This window comes from Protobothrops mucrosquamatus, unplaced genomic scaffold, assembly GCF_001527695.2.
Source record: "Protobothrops mucrosquamatus isolate PMUCROS unplaced genomic scaffold, P.Mucros_1.0 scaffold408, whole genome shotgun sequence".
In the NCBI taxonomy this organism is placed as follows: domain Eukaryota; kingdom Metazoa; phylum Chordata; class Lepidosauria; order Squamata; family Viperidae; genus Protobothrops; species Protobothrops mucrosquamatus.
Genome location: NW_015386738.1, coordinates 1,047,028 through 1,063,412, shown reverse-complemented (window position 1 = coordinate 1,063,412; position 16,385 = coordinate 1,047,028). Strand labels below are relative to the sequence as shown.

At 41.7% G+C, this 16,385-nt stretch overlaps 1 protein-coding gene across 1 annotated transcript in view; it reads left to right on the top strand.

The window, feature by feature from the left end:
• The window catches only part of SPATA48 (spermatogenesis associated 48), a 147,569-nt gene that overhangs the window by 34,650 nt on the left and 96,534 nt on the right, over positions 1-16,385 (top strand). Inside the window, exon 2 of the mRNA XM_029284180.1 lies at positions 11,625-11,722. Coding sequence (XP_029140013.1) covers positions 11,625-11,722 — 98 coding nt within the window. The remainder of the gene's footprint in view (positions 1-11,624; positions 11,723-16,385) is intronic.

Below are 16,385 nucleotides of genomic sequence, written 5' to 3'. Positions count from 1 at the left end.
TACACCATTCCAATCTCCCATCATAATAACCGATTTATAATCCAATTGCATTATCTTTTGATGCAAAACAGTAAAAAATTGCTTTTGTTGTTGATATAGGTTTGGTGCATATAATCCCACAAGAAGACATTTTTTCCCATTCAAAATAATTTCCACAAATACAAATCTTCCTTCTGCATCAGTATCTATTAATTTTGGTTTCAATTCCTTCTTAATATAAAGAACTACACCCGCTTTTTTCTTTTGAGAGGAAGCCACGAAATGTATACCCAATTTAGGATTAAATAAGTACTTTTGATCTTTTAATGTAATATGTGTTTCTTGTAAGCATATAATATCATTCTTGTGTTGCTTCAAATAGTAAAATATTTTTCTCCTTTTTTGTGGTGAGTTTAATCCATTAACATTTAAGGTTATTAACTTAACCATCCTTTGGTTTTTGGAGCTTCTGAATCAACCCTTGAAGATCCATTGTAACAGATCTTTTAGGCCTGGCTCCTCCCACTGGCTCCGAAGTAGTTGCAGATGTTTGGGGCATAGCCTCTTTCTGTTGCTCTCTTTCCTTATGCTTATGAGATGCACGTGTAATTCTTTGATCTTTTGGATCCTGTTTTGCCTCCAACACTTGTAAATTTTGAGATTCTACAGCAGATAGCGACATAGCTCCATTTCAATACCCTCATTGGAAATTCTGTAACCTAGGTAGTCTAATTGGGTTTGATGAAATTCACATTTTGACAATTTGGCATAAAGCTTGGCATTCAATAGTTTCTTTAACACTTCTCTCACCAGCTTTATGTGATCAGTCATATTTGTGCTGTGTATATCAGGATATCATTGAGATACACCAAAACCCCTTTGTACAAGTGATCATGTAGGACCTCATTAATCAACTGCATAAACACAGATGGGGCCCCCTGTAGGACAAATGGCATGACTTTGAACTGATAGCTCCCCATAGGACAGTTGAAGGCAGTTTTCCACTCGTCTCCCTCTTTTATCCTCACCCGGTAATATGCCTCTCTCAGGTCTAATTTAGTGAAGACACTCCCCTTAGCCAGATGGGTTAATAAGTCCTTTAGGAGGGGGAGTGGGTATTTGTTCTCCACACTTACAGCATTGAGNTCACCTCGCTGGGAAGACCCAGGGAGGCTAGGGAACTCGACTCCTACTCACGAGCAAGCTCTCCTTCTCTCCTTTGCCCGGAGAGAAGTTTCAAAGCACCAAACAGCTGTTAAGCGCTGTTTCAGCACTTTTTACGCAGTCCTGAACGGGAGGCTGTCAAAACAACCCCCTTCGGCAGCCGCCGAGCCACAGGAAGTCCACTTTCACTTTCTTATATATGTTCTTTTGACTGTTTGGATGATATGTTGTTATTTCGCTAAGTTATTATTTTTTCTGCTATGTTCTATTGGATTTTCTGTGGAATTATTTGCAATTGTAATTTTATTATCTCTGTTTCCAAGAACTTTCATCCATCATAGCCTCATTCTGCTGGGGATTCTATCCTATCATTTTGTTATTAAGTTTTATTTAACCCTTAGTAGGCATTCAGTTATAGCCAGCTTTGGTTTCTTTAGTATCATTACACAAGTTAATGAGTCTAGTTAGCATATGTTTGTTTAGTTTCCATGGAAGTAAGACAGCAAATATCTTGATTTTGTTGTTGTTGTTTTCTTTTTACAGCCAAAACTGTATCATCTCTGCTTTTCAAATAACCACACTCATATTCAAGAATGTTTCTTTCTCCCCCCCTCAAATATTTAGACTCTGTGTTTTCTATGATTGCCTCAAGATCTTTTCAAATTGTACCAGTGGAGGATATATTCGGTATATCTTATTTCAGGTTTTCATTCTTGTTCACCAAGATTAGTTTTAGTTTAGGGATTCTATTCTTCATAAAAAGTTACTTCTATCATCTTCTGTTTATTTGATCTTAGCATAAATATGGCCACTCACTGCTTTAATTCTTTGACTTTTTTTCTTTCAAATATCCCTACAAACATGCATTTTCTGCAAATGAATGCCTTGTTTCTTTCAAGTATGAATACAAAAATTCCACAAGACTTCAGTTCATGTTTGCAAAATCACATCCATTCAGCCTCACCTCTTTCTTAATGCAAAGGTCAGAAACCTACAGCCTATAGGCTAGATGTGGCTCTCCATCCTAAAATACCTGGCTTGTAGTCCCAAAAAGAAATACCCTACCTTTTCCTGCGATGATGATGATGATGATGATAACAACAACAATAATAGAGTTGGAAGGGACCTTGGAGGTCTTCAGGCAGGAAGCCCTATACAATTTTAAACAAATGGTTGTCCAGTCTCTTCTTAAAAACCTCCAGTATTGGAGCATTCACAACTTTTATAGGCAAGCCATTCCACTGGTTAATTGTTCTCACTGTCAGGAAATTTCTCCTTAGTTCTAGGTTGCTTCTCTTTTTAATTAGTTTCCATCCATTGCTTCTTGTCCTGCCTTCAGGTGCTTTGGAGAATAGCTTGACTCCCTCTTCTATCTGGCAGCCCCTTACATATTGGAACACTGCTATCATGTCACCCCTAGTCCTTTTCATTAAACTAGACATACTCAATTCCAGCAACCATTCTTTATATGTTTTAGCCTCCAGTCCCCTAATCATCATTGTTGCTCTTTTCTGCACTCTTTCTAGAGTCTCAACATCTTTTTTAAATCATGGTGACCAAAACTGGATGCAGTATTCCAAGTGTGGCATTACCAAAGTGTTATAAAGTGGTATTAACACTTCATGTGATCTTGATTTTATCCCTCTGTTAATGCAGCCTAGCACTGTGTTGGCTTTTTTGGCAGCTGCAGCACACTGCTGGCTCATATTTAAGTGATTGTCCACTAGGACAGGGCTTTTCAAGCTTTTCACAGATTGTATGACTTTTAGGACATGACAATATTTGAGTACCACCAGTGCTTAGCAAGGTGTCAAAAAATTGATGACTAAAAAAAGGGGGATTTTGAGTTTTACTGATTAGATTCATTTGTTGTTATAGAAATGGCTAGTTTATAATATTATGGAAAAGTAAAAAGTTGAGGTTCAATATTAATGCTTCCTTCTACTGCAACAGAGGAAGTATGTTCTTTTCCCCTTCTCCCCCTTTTTCCTCCCCACTGTGTCCTACTATTTGCTTTTATATTTTTGTATTTTATTCTATAATCTAATAAAATATTACAAACTGTAGAAAAAAGTTTTAATTTCTTCGGTGACTGTTCCTTTCCTGAATCACTTTCCTTTTGCACTGACAAATGTATGATGAATTTATCCATGTTTATTAATATGCACCGCTACCAGCTAGTTCAGGGGTCTTCAAACTTGGTACCTTTAAGACTTGTGGACTTCAACTCCCAGAATTCCTCAGCCCTCATGAGTGGTTGAGGAATTCTGGGAGTTGAAGTCCACAAGGCTTAAAGTTGCTAAGTTTGTAGACTCCTGAGCTAGCTGGTTTGCCCTTCTGAGCTCTTCCACAGTGTAGAATGCACCCCCCAATCCCTTCCCTTTACCCTTAAAGACACAGCAAAGCAAGAAAATAAAGAAACACAAACTCTGTTTTTTTCTCTCTTTAAGCTGCCTCAGGCGTGTCACATGTCATAATGTTGCAATTCTAGACTGAAAGGCTCCAACAATTGCGAAAAGCTTTAGCTTTAAATTAAGCCTGTTTACCTTCAAAGAAAACTTTCTAAAAGCCACAGACAGACTCAATTAAAGGGGGTAAAACTAATTACATTTGTTTAAAGGGATTAAACCTTTCCTGTTGTCTTTTTTCCCTTCCCTCACCCAAACTACATTCTTTTATAGCCTCTCATCCCACCCCTTTTCTTCAGTTCACCTCCAGCTCCCAGCTGCTTCTGGAAGTGCCAATCAGATGGAGCCAATCAGCTGGAGCCCTGTCGGCTCCTGGGGCTTCTGCTGAGCCCAGACAGTTCTGCAGCTGCAACTGCCTCTCCCTCAGGCTTGGCTCGCTTCGGCTCATTCCCCTCCCCTGCTACACTTGGCTAGCAATCGTGTACCACTTGCCATGTGGCAAAGTACCACAAGTGGTACGGGTACCACAATTGAAAAGCCTTGCACTAGGACACTGAGATAGAATAGAATAGAATAGAATAGAATAGAATAGAATAGAATAGAATAGAATAGAATAGAATAGAGCTGGAAGGGACTTTGGAGGTCTTCTAGTCCAGCCCCCTGCTCATGCAGTAGAACCTGTCCTATACCATCTGAGACAAATGATTGTCTAGCCTCTTCTTTTTTTGTAATATATTTTATTAATTTTTTTAAAATATAAATCACTTAATAATTGGTGAACAGTGTTGTCTGGGTTACATTTGTAAAACAATCACTAACAACTGATTTCTATAATCCATAATCCACATAATACTTTTAGTTGATTTCTTCTTTTCCCAAAATATCCTCTTTTGCAAATATTGAGTTAATACAATTCTTATTGTTTTGATAGATAACAATTAAATATATATCTTTCCCAATATTCCTAAAAATAAGAACCACATCAATATAATATTTCTTTTCTATCCAATCATTCTGGTTGCCTTATCATAGATCCTGTTACAGTACTTATTTTAATTTGTTTCTCCCACCAAATTCTAGGTATTCTTACTGGTTAAGATTTTCTCAAAAATTAATTACATTTAAATATTTAACTCTATTTTTCCATATGAACCATCTCACACTTTTACATTTCTTAAGGAATAGATAAAACAATGAAAAAACAGAAAGGAGAGCAAGAGTAAAGAAACATAAAAAATAACATACTACTTAAAATATATATCCCTCCTAAGCTAATATATATTTATTTTCTAAATTTCTTATTCTTTTTAATTATAATTAAAAATATGTTTAATCTTTAAACATTCCACTTAATACATCTAATCATCTAGTGTTCTTTTATTCAAAACATTTTTTATCCATTACAATTTTCTTAAATTCAATCATATTTAAATATCTAAAACATTTCCTTTATCTAAGTCATTTCAACTTTTTTATATTACTTATATCAAGAAAGAGAACAAAAAAGGGAAAAGCATACTATATTATTTAGGGAATTCATCCCTCTTAGAATGACATATATATTCCAAAACTTTTCTATTATTTTAACCATATTCAAACAAATGTTTCTTTTTAAAGTATTCTCTCTGATAAATCCCATCATCTATTTTCTTGGTTTCCACTTTAGTCTTTTTCTTTTGCCCAGTATCTTTCTTAATCAATGTTTTTTGCTGAATCAAAACAATTTTCTGTATGTTCGTAAATGTTGCTGTAGATATAGAAAGTAAATCAACTGAAGTGTCTTTGTATGGGGCTTCTGCCTTTCCATGTTTGTTGAAATTTTTTTCTTTTTCTTTCTCTCTGCTTCTCTTATCTGTAGAGATGTTCCCAACATCTCTACAGTCCATTTTATCCAATCTGTTTTCTTGTCCTCAGATTTATTTTGTAGTCTTAAGGTAGCGGTTCTCAACCTGTGGATCGCGACCCCTTTGGGGGTCAAACGACCATTTCACAGGGGCCGCCTAAGACCAGGGCTTTTTTTCTCAGAATGCTCAGAACGGCCGGCATCTTTTTTTGATGGATTTTTTCAACTTTTCCATGAGCTGTGCTACTCCCTCTATTCTATTGGCTTTCAAAAGCCAATAGAATAGACTCTATTTGAATAGACTCTTAATCTATTGGCTTTTGAAAGCCAATAGAATACACTATTCTATTGGCTTTCAAAAGCCAATAGGAATTGTCCAGACCTGGTCATTAAAGTCTGTCTCTGCACTGCTGAGCATGCCAAAAGTCCCAGCCAGCAAACGTTGCTGTAAGTTGTCTGCAGCAAAGGCGAGTTTGCAGGAACTTTCCACCCCTCCCTGCTGAGCAACTACAGTACACCATCTTCTACTACTTATAAGTAAAAGAGGACCAGGGGTGGGAAGTGGGAAGCAGCACTTAACTCTGCCCTGCCGAAAAAGCGGAGTCCATGTGCACTCCTGCCTCGTGCTCACCTCGTGCGCCATCAGTGTGCATTGCGGCTGCTGCTGTGGGAGCCGCGGGGCCTGCTTGATACAGCAGGGCTCCATGGGACAGGTGACGGCGGAGGTGGTGGTGGCGGGGCAGTGGCAGGCGCTGGGTGCGAAGGTAGAACATGTGGGGCGCGGCGGATGGCTGACCTTCCTTGGGCCGGACCAGCTGGTGGCCTAGCTGGTGCTGGACCTGCGCCGCCGCTGCCTCATCCTGTGCCTACATGGCCGTCCTGGAGCGCCTGGCCCGCAACGACTGCTGCCGCCTGGGCCTGACTGCCGTCCGCGCCCTCCCGCTGCCCTGCACTGGCATCTGGCTTGGCGACTGCAAGCTCTGCGCAATTGGTGTGTGCAGGTGGTGCTGTGGGAGCTGCGGGGCCCGCTTGACACAGCGGAGCTGCGCGGGAAGGGCGGCGACGGAGGTAGTGCTGGCAGGGCAGCAGTGGGCGCTGAGTGCGAAGGTGGCACGCATGGGGCGCGGTAGATGGCTGACCTTCCTTGGGCCGGACCAGCTGGTGGCCTAGCCGGTGCTGGACCTGCGCTGCCGCTGCCTCATCCTGTGCCTACATGGCCGCCCTGGAGCACCTGGCCTGCAACGCCTGCTGCCCCCTGGGCCTGCCTGCCGTCCGCACCCCCCGCCGCCCTGCACTGGCGTCTGGCTTGGCGACTGCAAACTCTGCACCATTGGCGTGGTGTGCAGGTGGCGCTGTGGGAGCTGCAGGGCCTTCTGCTGCCTCCTGCCCCCCACGCTTGCCCTTCCCGGGACCTCTGCCCATTTCCCCATGCCCGGAGCAGGAGAGGAAGTGCTGCTTTCCGGGCATGGGAAGGGGCTTCTCCCTCCCAGCCCCCCATCCACCGGGGCGGGGGCACTCCTCTGGACCAGGACTGGGGTTGTGCCTCCTTTCCTGCTGCCCAGCCTGGCCTGGCTTGCCCTCCTGCGGCAGGCAGAGCTCGGCAGGATTTGGCCCTGGAACGGCCCAGGCAGCTGGCCGGCCGGGAAGGCTGAGCAGCCCCGGTGAGGGAACCATTCCCGCCCCGTGGCTGGCTGGCCAGGAATCTCATTCAGCTCGGGGGCCGCCTGACCGCTGTGGGGATGTCCACGTCAGCCGCCTCCTGGCGGGCCCGCTAATTGTGGGCTACCGGCTAGCTTCCTCCGTGAGTCAGGCGCCTGGGACTCCGTGGAGCCGCCCCTAATTGCCGTGGAGCCGCCCCTAATTGCACCCAGGAGGGTCCGACCGAGCCCTGGGCTGACTTGCGTGGCTCTGAAATGCCGCTTGCCTGAATTCCTTCTGCCTCCTAGGGAGAATTTGCACCTCATGGCCCACTTATGGGCGTTATTCCAGCATGGTCACTTAATTTGGATGTTCTGTTGTTTTTATTGGTTTTGCTGTCATTGCTCTTTTAAAACGTTTTTAGTATTTTTAATTGTAATACATCTTTGAACTCTAACCTGCCCAGAGTCACTGAAAGGGGAAACCAGAGATATTGAGGGGAGAGAGAGAGGGGAGAGAGAGAGAGAGAGAGAGAGAGAGAGAGAGAGAGAGAGAGAGAGAGAGAGAGAGAGAGAGAGAGAGAGAGAGAGAGAGAGAGAGAGGGGGAGAGGAAAGAGAGAGGGGGAGAGGAAAGAGGGAGAAAGAGAGAGAGGGAGAGGAAAGAGAGGGAGAGAGGAAAGAGGAAAGAGAAAGAGAGAGGGGGAAAGAGAGAAAGGGAGAGAGGGAGAGGAAAGAGAGAAAGAGAAAGAGGGAAGAGAGAAAGAGAGGGAGAGAGGAAAGCATAATCACTATGCTTTAAATATGTTCAATTTGTAACAATGAAAATACATCCTGCATATCAGATATTTACATTGCGATTCATAACAGTAGCAAAATTACAGTTATGAAATAGCAACAAAAATAATTTTATGGTTGGGGGTCACCACAACATGAGGAACTGTATTAAGGGGTCACGGCATTAGAAAGGTTGAGAACCACTATCTTAAGGGATAAGTTGTTTTTTTCCAATTCTTGTGAATTTTTTCCCACTATGATTAAATCATGTTACCTTGTTTTGTTAAATTCCATCTTTAAGTCTCTATTCTCAATTCTATGTCCAATTATCTGTTTTATCTGCTCCTTCTCTGTTGTTGGTTTCTGGCAATTTTTTTTGTCATAGAAGTTATTTTGGATTTTTTTGTGGTTTAAAGTCATTGTTATTTGAATTAGTTGCAGTATACTATATATCTCCTCCTGTGAAGTATTTATGTTTTCTTGATATGTTCTTTCTACATGTCTCTGATCCATGATGGCCAAGAATTTAAGTTTTTCTCTTCCTTTCTTTTCTCTGCAAATAGCTTTGGAGTCCCAATCAAATAGATATTTGTAATCCAAATAGTTCAAAAAAGATTTTTTTTCTGAAATTTATAATTCTCTCTTTGTCTATAGCCCAGATTATTGTCTTTTTTTTGTCACAGGTGTTCTTTGTTGTTAAAGCTTTAAAAGTCACAAACACAGATGAGCTTTTCCCAGGTTTTGCCAAGTCTTATATTAAAGTCATAGCTGTCATAGTCTTCATTCACCACTAGGTGTCAGAAACTATTTGTTTTTCAATTTCCAAAATGAACAATTATCTTTAGAATGAGAGTCTTAACCATTCAAACAATTTTAGATTTATCCAGAATTAAGTTTTAAATTTCAGGTTTTATATTTATTTCACTTCCATATATTTTGATCCTCCATAAAAAGATTAATTTGCCACTTCCGTTAGTATAAGGGTGTGGCAGAAATCCCTCTCCTTCCCTTTTGGAGGTATTTTGCTTCTTGGGGATCTTTTCCAGGAAATTACATGTAGAATAGAAAAGAGAAGATCAAATTCCTCACCCAGTTTCAAGCACACTGTTCACAGTTGTGCTGGTTAGTGCTTTTGGACTTCAGTTGCTAGTAGATTGGGCTGGTCGATGAAATACAGCCAGCCTTTCTCCTGTCAGGTTAGAAGGCTTTCCCCAAGTCGAACGGAATGGCCACCGCCATTCCAGAGTCGCTCGAGCATCCTTCTTTCTTCGTCGCCTCTCCAGGGCGACTTAGACCCATTTAGGGCTCCCTGGCAGGGCAAAATTAGCTGCCAGGGTGCGGAGAATCCGCAAGCCCGTGACCGGTCACTACTTTGCAAAACTGGAAGTCCTGTCTAGCCTCTTCTTAAAAATCTCGATTTCTGGAGGCAAGTTATTCCACTGGTTAATTGTCCTCACTGTTAGGAACTTTCTCCTTAATTCCAGGTTGCCTCTCTTTGATCAGTTTCCAACCATTGTTTCTTGTCCTACCCTCTGGTGCTTTGGTGAATAAAATGACCCCCTCTTCTTTGTGGCAGGCTCTCAAATACTGGAATACTGCTATCATGTCTCCCCTATTTCTTCTTTTCTTTAGACTAGCTAAACCCAAGTCCTGCAGCCATTCTTCGTATGTTTTAGTCTCCAGGCCTTTGATCATCTTAGTTGCTCTTTGGATTTTTTCCAGACTCTGAACATCTTTTTGGCAATATGGTGACCAAAATTGGTTGCAGTATTCCAGGTGTGGTCTTACTAGGGTTTTATAAAGCGGTACTAATACTTCATGTGATCTTGATTCTATGCCTCTGTTTATACAACCCAGGATTGTATTAACTTTTTTGGCTGCTGCTGCACACTGCTGGCTCATAGTCAAGTGATTATCCACTAGGACTCCAAGGTCCCTCTCACAGTTACTGTTTTTAAGCCAGGTCTCAACTTTTCCTGGCTAAATGTAAATCTTTGCTTTTCTCCACATTGAAACTCATTTTGTTGGATAGAGCCCATTGTTCAAGTTTGTCAAGATCTTTTTGGATCCTGAGTTTGTCTTCTAGGGTGTTGGCTATCCTGCCAGTTTGGTGTCATTGCAAATTTGATGAGATCCCCTTCAATTCCCTCATCTAAGTCATTTATGAAGATATTGAAGAGTACTGGGCCTAAGACGGAACCTTGTGGTACCCCACTGCTTACTTCTCTCCATGTGGATGTAGTGCCATTGAGGACTACTCATTGAGTATGGTTTGCCAGCCAGCTGCAGATCCATTTGGTGGTGATGTTGTCTATTTCACCTTACCAATGTGTAGGTTGTGGTCTACTTTATCAAATGCCTTATTGAAGTCTAAGTATACTACATCTACAGCATTTCGCTGGTCTATTAGTTTAGTTCTTTATCAAAGAATGAAATAAGATAGGTTTGGCATGATCTGTTTTTAACAAACCTGTGCTGGCTACTATCTATAACTTTGTTTGCTTCTAGTTGTTTGCAGATCTGGTTTTTGATTATCTTTTCTAGGATCCTCCCAGGTATTGATGTTAAACCGACTGGTCTGTAGTTTCCTGGGTCTGTTTTCTTCCCATTCTTCATGATGGGAACCACATCAGCCCTTTTCCAATCCTCAGGTACTTCCCTGGTGCTCCAGGATTTATGAAAGATAAGATGCAATGGTTCTGAGATAATATCTGCCAGCTTCTTCAGAACTTTGGGATATAGTCTTTCAGGTCCTGGAGATTTATATTCATCAAGGTCAGATATGTGTTCTCTTACCATTTTCTTGCTTATTTTAATTTTTGTTTCTAGTCTGTCTTTTGCAGTGGGTTTTTTTTATATGCTGGGCTATGGTTTCTTTTTGAGTGATAACTGATGCAAAGAATGAATTGAGCAGCTCTGCTTTCTCCCTGTTGCCTGTTATTTCCTTGCCATCTTCTCTCTTTAGTGGACCTACAGTTTCCTTGACTTTTTTCTTATTATTAATATGTTGGAAGAAACTTTTTTTAATCCTTGATTTCTGTTGCAAGTCTTTGTTCGTTCTGAGCCTTTGCTTTCTCTTTCTTATATAAATCATTTCTTTCCTCAATCACAAGAGGCTCCCTGAGACTCTGTAAAGCCAATTTTATTCTTTGGCTAGGCCCCCCCTTTCTTTTCCCGAAGAAAGAACTCCATTTCTATAGTTCACCCAGATAAATGCCTCCGAGAATTCGCTTGACAGAGAGGGAAGAGAGTGGCGCTTATCCCACTCATGGACATGGCTACTGGCACTTCTGACTTGTGTTCATGTAACATCAACAGAAAGCTTACATTTATTCACATTCTTTCTCAATTTAGCTATATGTTGACTTAGGATTTGTTAGGGATGTCTTACCTTCTTAACGCCTGACTTTTCCTATTTACCGCTCTGAGGTTCTTACATTTTTCATAGCTTATTCAGTAAAAAGCTGTCAATCAGTCTCCCACAACTCTCAAAATATCTCTCTTGCATTCAGCAGCTCTTTTTACTCTGTATAACTGAGCAATAGTTTTTCAGAATAAGCAACTTTTTGGTTATTCCCTTTCCCCCTCCTCTTCTTTAATTCTGTTGTCGGTAACTTGGTACAAAATATAAATCTACTGCTGAAGCAGCCAACTGTAATTACTTATCTTCTGACTTTTATATAATTAAAATAATAATTCATAAATGTTATACATGGCATATTGTGATTGTCACTAATATAAAGTCCACTTTTATATTAAGCTGTAATCTCAGTGCTATGAATACTATTTACTGAAAAATATTCAACTATTTTTTTCAGGATGGACAAGTCCAGTAAAAGTCATACCAAATCCACCTAAAGCCAAAGAAAATTTTTTACCTCATACATTTGTATTTCATGTGGACACAGATGTTCAGGTAAATTTCTTTACTACTGCTGCTTCAAATCAATAACATACATTCTAATCAGAATCAGAAGACGAGGAATCAAATGATATCACTAAAATTTATTCAACCACTAGCCCCATCCCATCTTCAGACAGAATGGCCCCATATATCATTCTTGTTAAAAGATCACTCACACAGTGCTTGAATTCCATATGCTTAATCTAATGACCATGTTGTACATCTCCTTCTAGAAAGAGCACTCACTGACCTTCTAATATGTAGAAGATCACATCATCCTCTGGATCATCTGTATGAAAAATGGTGTCCTATGATGGGCAGCCACAAAGTGAGTGCTCTTTCTAGAAGGAGATTACACTAATTACACTAATCAAAATGGCTTTCCATCCAAAATAAAGAGTTCTGAGGAGGGATGTAGTCTCATAATAGATAAATTCTAGGCCCAGTGCTTTTTTTGTAAAAAAAAAAAAAAAAAAAAAGGTGCTGGAACTTACGCACAGCTCCAGCTCCAGTTGAAAGCCCTTTACGGAGCAGGGGGGGGAAAAACAGCTTTAGGGAGCTTCCGAGGTGCAGATCACATGAGCAGCATCAGTTGATGGGCACCATTGCCATGGCTTTTGAGAGGGCACTTGTTCAGAACCGGCATGTCTTCTGCCACCTCGTCCTCCTCCGCCTCTGATGACACAGAGACTTCCTCCATAGCCAGAGTGACCAAGGTGGCAGCGGCGCTGCTGCTTCAAGAGGACGCCTAGTCCCTCGAAGAGATTCACTCCAGGAGTCAGTCTTGGTCTCTGGTGGCCAACACAGGGGTGAGGACAGGTGGCGGTGGCAGGGGGAGCCTCATGAACCAAGGCAGAGAAGAGGGTCTCCTTTCAGAGCAATGGAAGTGTTTCCGGGTTGATCTTTGATGCCCCCGATTTCCCCAGGCAGCTTCCTTTCACTGAGCCAGAGCTTTACTTGCGCTGGAAGCTTAGAAGGAGCCGGTTCTTCCATTCAAAAAAAGGTGCCGGAATGCTGTTCCGTGCGTTGTATGACAAAAAAAGCACTGCCTATGCCTAGTGTGGGATTCAGCCGGTTCACACCACTTTGGCAGAATCGGTAGCTAATTTTTTGTTGCCCAAGCCCAGAATGGACTTCCGGAAGCAGCATCCACACAGAGAACCGGTTGTTCACATATTTGAATCCCACCACTGCCTATGCCTATCTTTATAGCCAAATCCTCATTATAGGAGTATATGAAGTTCTTTTCTGCATTTGGTAAGAACTTAACCTTAACCATGTAATGCTGTGGAGACACTGCCCTCTCTTATAATTTATAGTAGAAGATATGCATTGAACATACAGTAGAATAACAGTGTAACAGCATTGGAAAGGACCTTGGAGGTCTTTTAGTCAAGCCCCCTGCTTGAACAGGAGTCTTTAGTCTATACCACAGGTCGGCAACCTGTGGTTCCGGAGCCACATGCGGCTCTTTGAGCCTTTTCCTGTGGCTCAGCCTCCTCTGCCATTTGCAGAGAGAGACAGAGACAGAGAGAGGCATTTGCACTTCCCTGCTTCTCTCTCTGTCTCTCTCTGTCTCTGTCTCTCTCTGTGTTTGTGTGTGTGTGTTTGTGTGTGTGTGTGTAAAAAAGAGAGTGGACTCACGATGTTCTCCAACAAGCTGAAAAGCTTTTTGGGCAGGGCTCCTGCCTTGGCTGCGTCTCTGCAGAAAGCAGGAAGCAGGAAGGGCAGGAGAGAGCTAGTTAGCCCAGCTATGCTGAAATCAGGAATTCTGGGAGTTGAAGTCCATGAGTCATAAAAGAGCTGAGGTTGCCTACCCCTGAGCTTGTTGGAGAACAGCTTGAAGCCAGCTTGCCAGGTGAGAAGAAGATCAGAGAGAGGGAGGGGGGGGGAGAAAGAGAGAGAGAAAGAGAGAAAAAGGGAGAGAGAGAGAGTGAGAGAGAGTGGGGGAAGAGGACTGGCAGACCAAGGGCAGAAAGAGAGAGAGGGAGGGAAGGAGAGAGAGACACACACACACACAGAGACCCTTTTGATATCTAAAATGAAGATAACACTGCATATATCCTTTTTTACCTTTATGATATATATATATATATATATATATATATATATATATATATATATATATATATATATATATATATATATANTATATATATAAAAGATAAAAAGGATATATGCAGTGTTATCTTCCTTTTAGATATCAAAAGGATTTTGTGGCTCCCAGTGTTTTGTTTTCGGTGGGAAACGGGTCCAAGTGGCTCTCTGAGTGTTTTGGGTTGCCTACCCCTGGTCTATACCATTTTGGACAAATGGTTGCCCAATATCTTCTTGAAAACCTCCAGTGCTGGAGCACCACAACTTCTGGAGGCAAGTTGATTAATTGTTCTCACTGTCAGGAAATTTCTCCTTAATTCTCAGTTGATGTGAAACTGAATGAATTCCTTGTTAGAGAAACATTTCTTCTTCCACAAGATATTCAGGTACAACTTGGCAATTGGTTCCCTTTAGCATAAGGATTTATAACTTTTGAATACTTGAGGAAGTTTGCACATAAGATGGACACAGAGAAAAAAGACAGAGTTATCTATATACACTATAAAAATGAATATGTAGTACATATAATAGATACCTGGGGAGGAAAGGATTATTTACTTCTGGGGCCAAGGATCACAGTTAACCTCATGTTAACCTTTTTACATTCCCAAAAATAAAAATAAATGAGAGCAATGACTTTGTGAGATATAATGTGAGAGAAGTCTGACAAATGAAGATTCATTTTAATAGGAACAAACAATTGTTTTAGATGTATACAGATGAAATATGACTTTTACTGAAATATGATTATGCTATAAGTATGCTTTAGCAGTATTAGATATTTGATCTACATAGTCTTGGCCTGTAATTCGAATATATACAATTCAAACAGAGCTTCCTAGGAAGAGATCCTTACAAATTGTAGACAGCAAACACAAAATATTTAAGAATGAAAATAAGTCTGTTTTTTTAAAAAGGTAGAATTCATTACATTGTTACTTATAATGAAATCCTGACAACCTAGCTATTGAGAAATTTAACATCATAGACATGACTCCTGTTATGTATTAAGAACGAATGTTAATGTGTTGTGAAACTAACGTACCTCCAACTATTTTGGAGGGAAACTTCAAGAATTCAAGTTTGTGTGGGAGCGAGCTAATGTTGCGATTGGCTGATGCCCTAGAGGTGGAAAGTATAAATTGCAAGCATTTGCCAGTTTTTGACAGTTCTGTTATAACTTAATAAACATCGTTGTACTACGCCAGTCTGGTTACTGCCTACGAAACCTACTACACAATAGTGGCAATGAAGGTGGGATATGGCAGGAAGAGAGCTAATGCGAGCTAAGAGACTGAAGTCACTGGTTGTCAGATCAGGCACAGAGCCTTGGTGGGACCACGTTCCCTGCTGTGCCTGCCAATAAGACACACTGGAGGTACAGACATCCTGAGGGATCCGTCCCCAGGACCAAAGGTAACACAGTTCCTTCCGCAGCAGTAAAGGCAGTAACCAGGACCTCACAGAACTTCCAGAATGGCCAAACTCAGAAGGCTCAATGAGTTTGACATCACTCATCCGGAGCAGTGGAGCTCTTAAGTCTCCTGAGTGGACAACTACCTACGGGCGAACCAGATCAGAGACAATAACCTGAAGGCGGCGACCCTATTCTGTGTATGCGGGCAAGCAACATTCGATATCGCAGAAAACCTGGTAGCATCAGCAAGCATTGAGTCAGTGACATGAACAGACCTCAAGAGAAGGTTGAAAGAACATTTTGAGCCAAAACTCCCCATAATCGCTTGGCGCCATGCTTTCGAGCAACAAGAGCAGAGGTCTGGAGAATCGGCAGCTCAGTTTGTGGCCACACTTCGACAAGCTTCACGCCACTGCGAGTTTCCAGATTTGGAAGACCGCCTCAGAGACAGACTCATTTGCGGTTTGCTGAATAGAGAGCTACAACAGTGCCTATTCGCCATGGAAAAACTGACTTTCCAAGACGCTTTGAAGGAGGTCATTGCGGATGAGGCTGCCAGAGGAGCAATGAAGGCTCTCCGGCCACCAAAAATACACACCAGCCCCTTTGCAATCCACCACAAGACTGCAGATGGACTGGGAGAGACTGATGAAGATGATGAGATCGATCGGTTGCAGAGAGAGCCACCCAGATGGCAATGCTCAACAGAGCAAACAACATCTCCACAGAACTGCGCTAGCTACAGGGAACAGCATAAAAGGGCAGAGTGCAGATTTCGCACAGCTGTTTGCCGCACCTGTGGGAAGCAAGGGCACATCGTCAGAGTCTGTAGAGGTAGCCAACGAGAAACGCGAATTGCGGCTCCACAGCAGAAAGGTAAATGGGCTTCAGGGCAGAACAAGATTGAATACTGTTCAGGGAATCCAACGAACAGGAGCCCAATGCCCCCTCAAGGAGAAGTTAAAACGAAAAGAGTTAGAGGATGAGATTAAATTAAAAGAAAAGGCTTTTATTTCAAATCCACTGGATAATAATTTAAAAGTATCTATAACTGTGCTTAGGGAGCAATTTAATATGTTAATAGCAGATCAGACTGCAACTAGTTTAAGGTACATGAAATATAATACATTTTGTAATGCAAATAAACCTGGAAGATGGTTG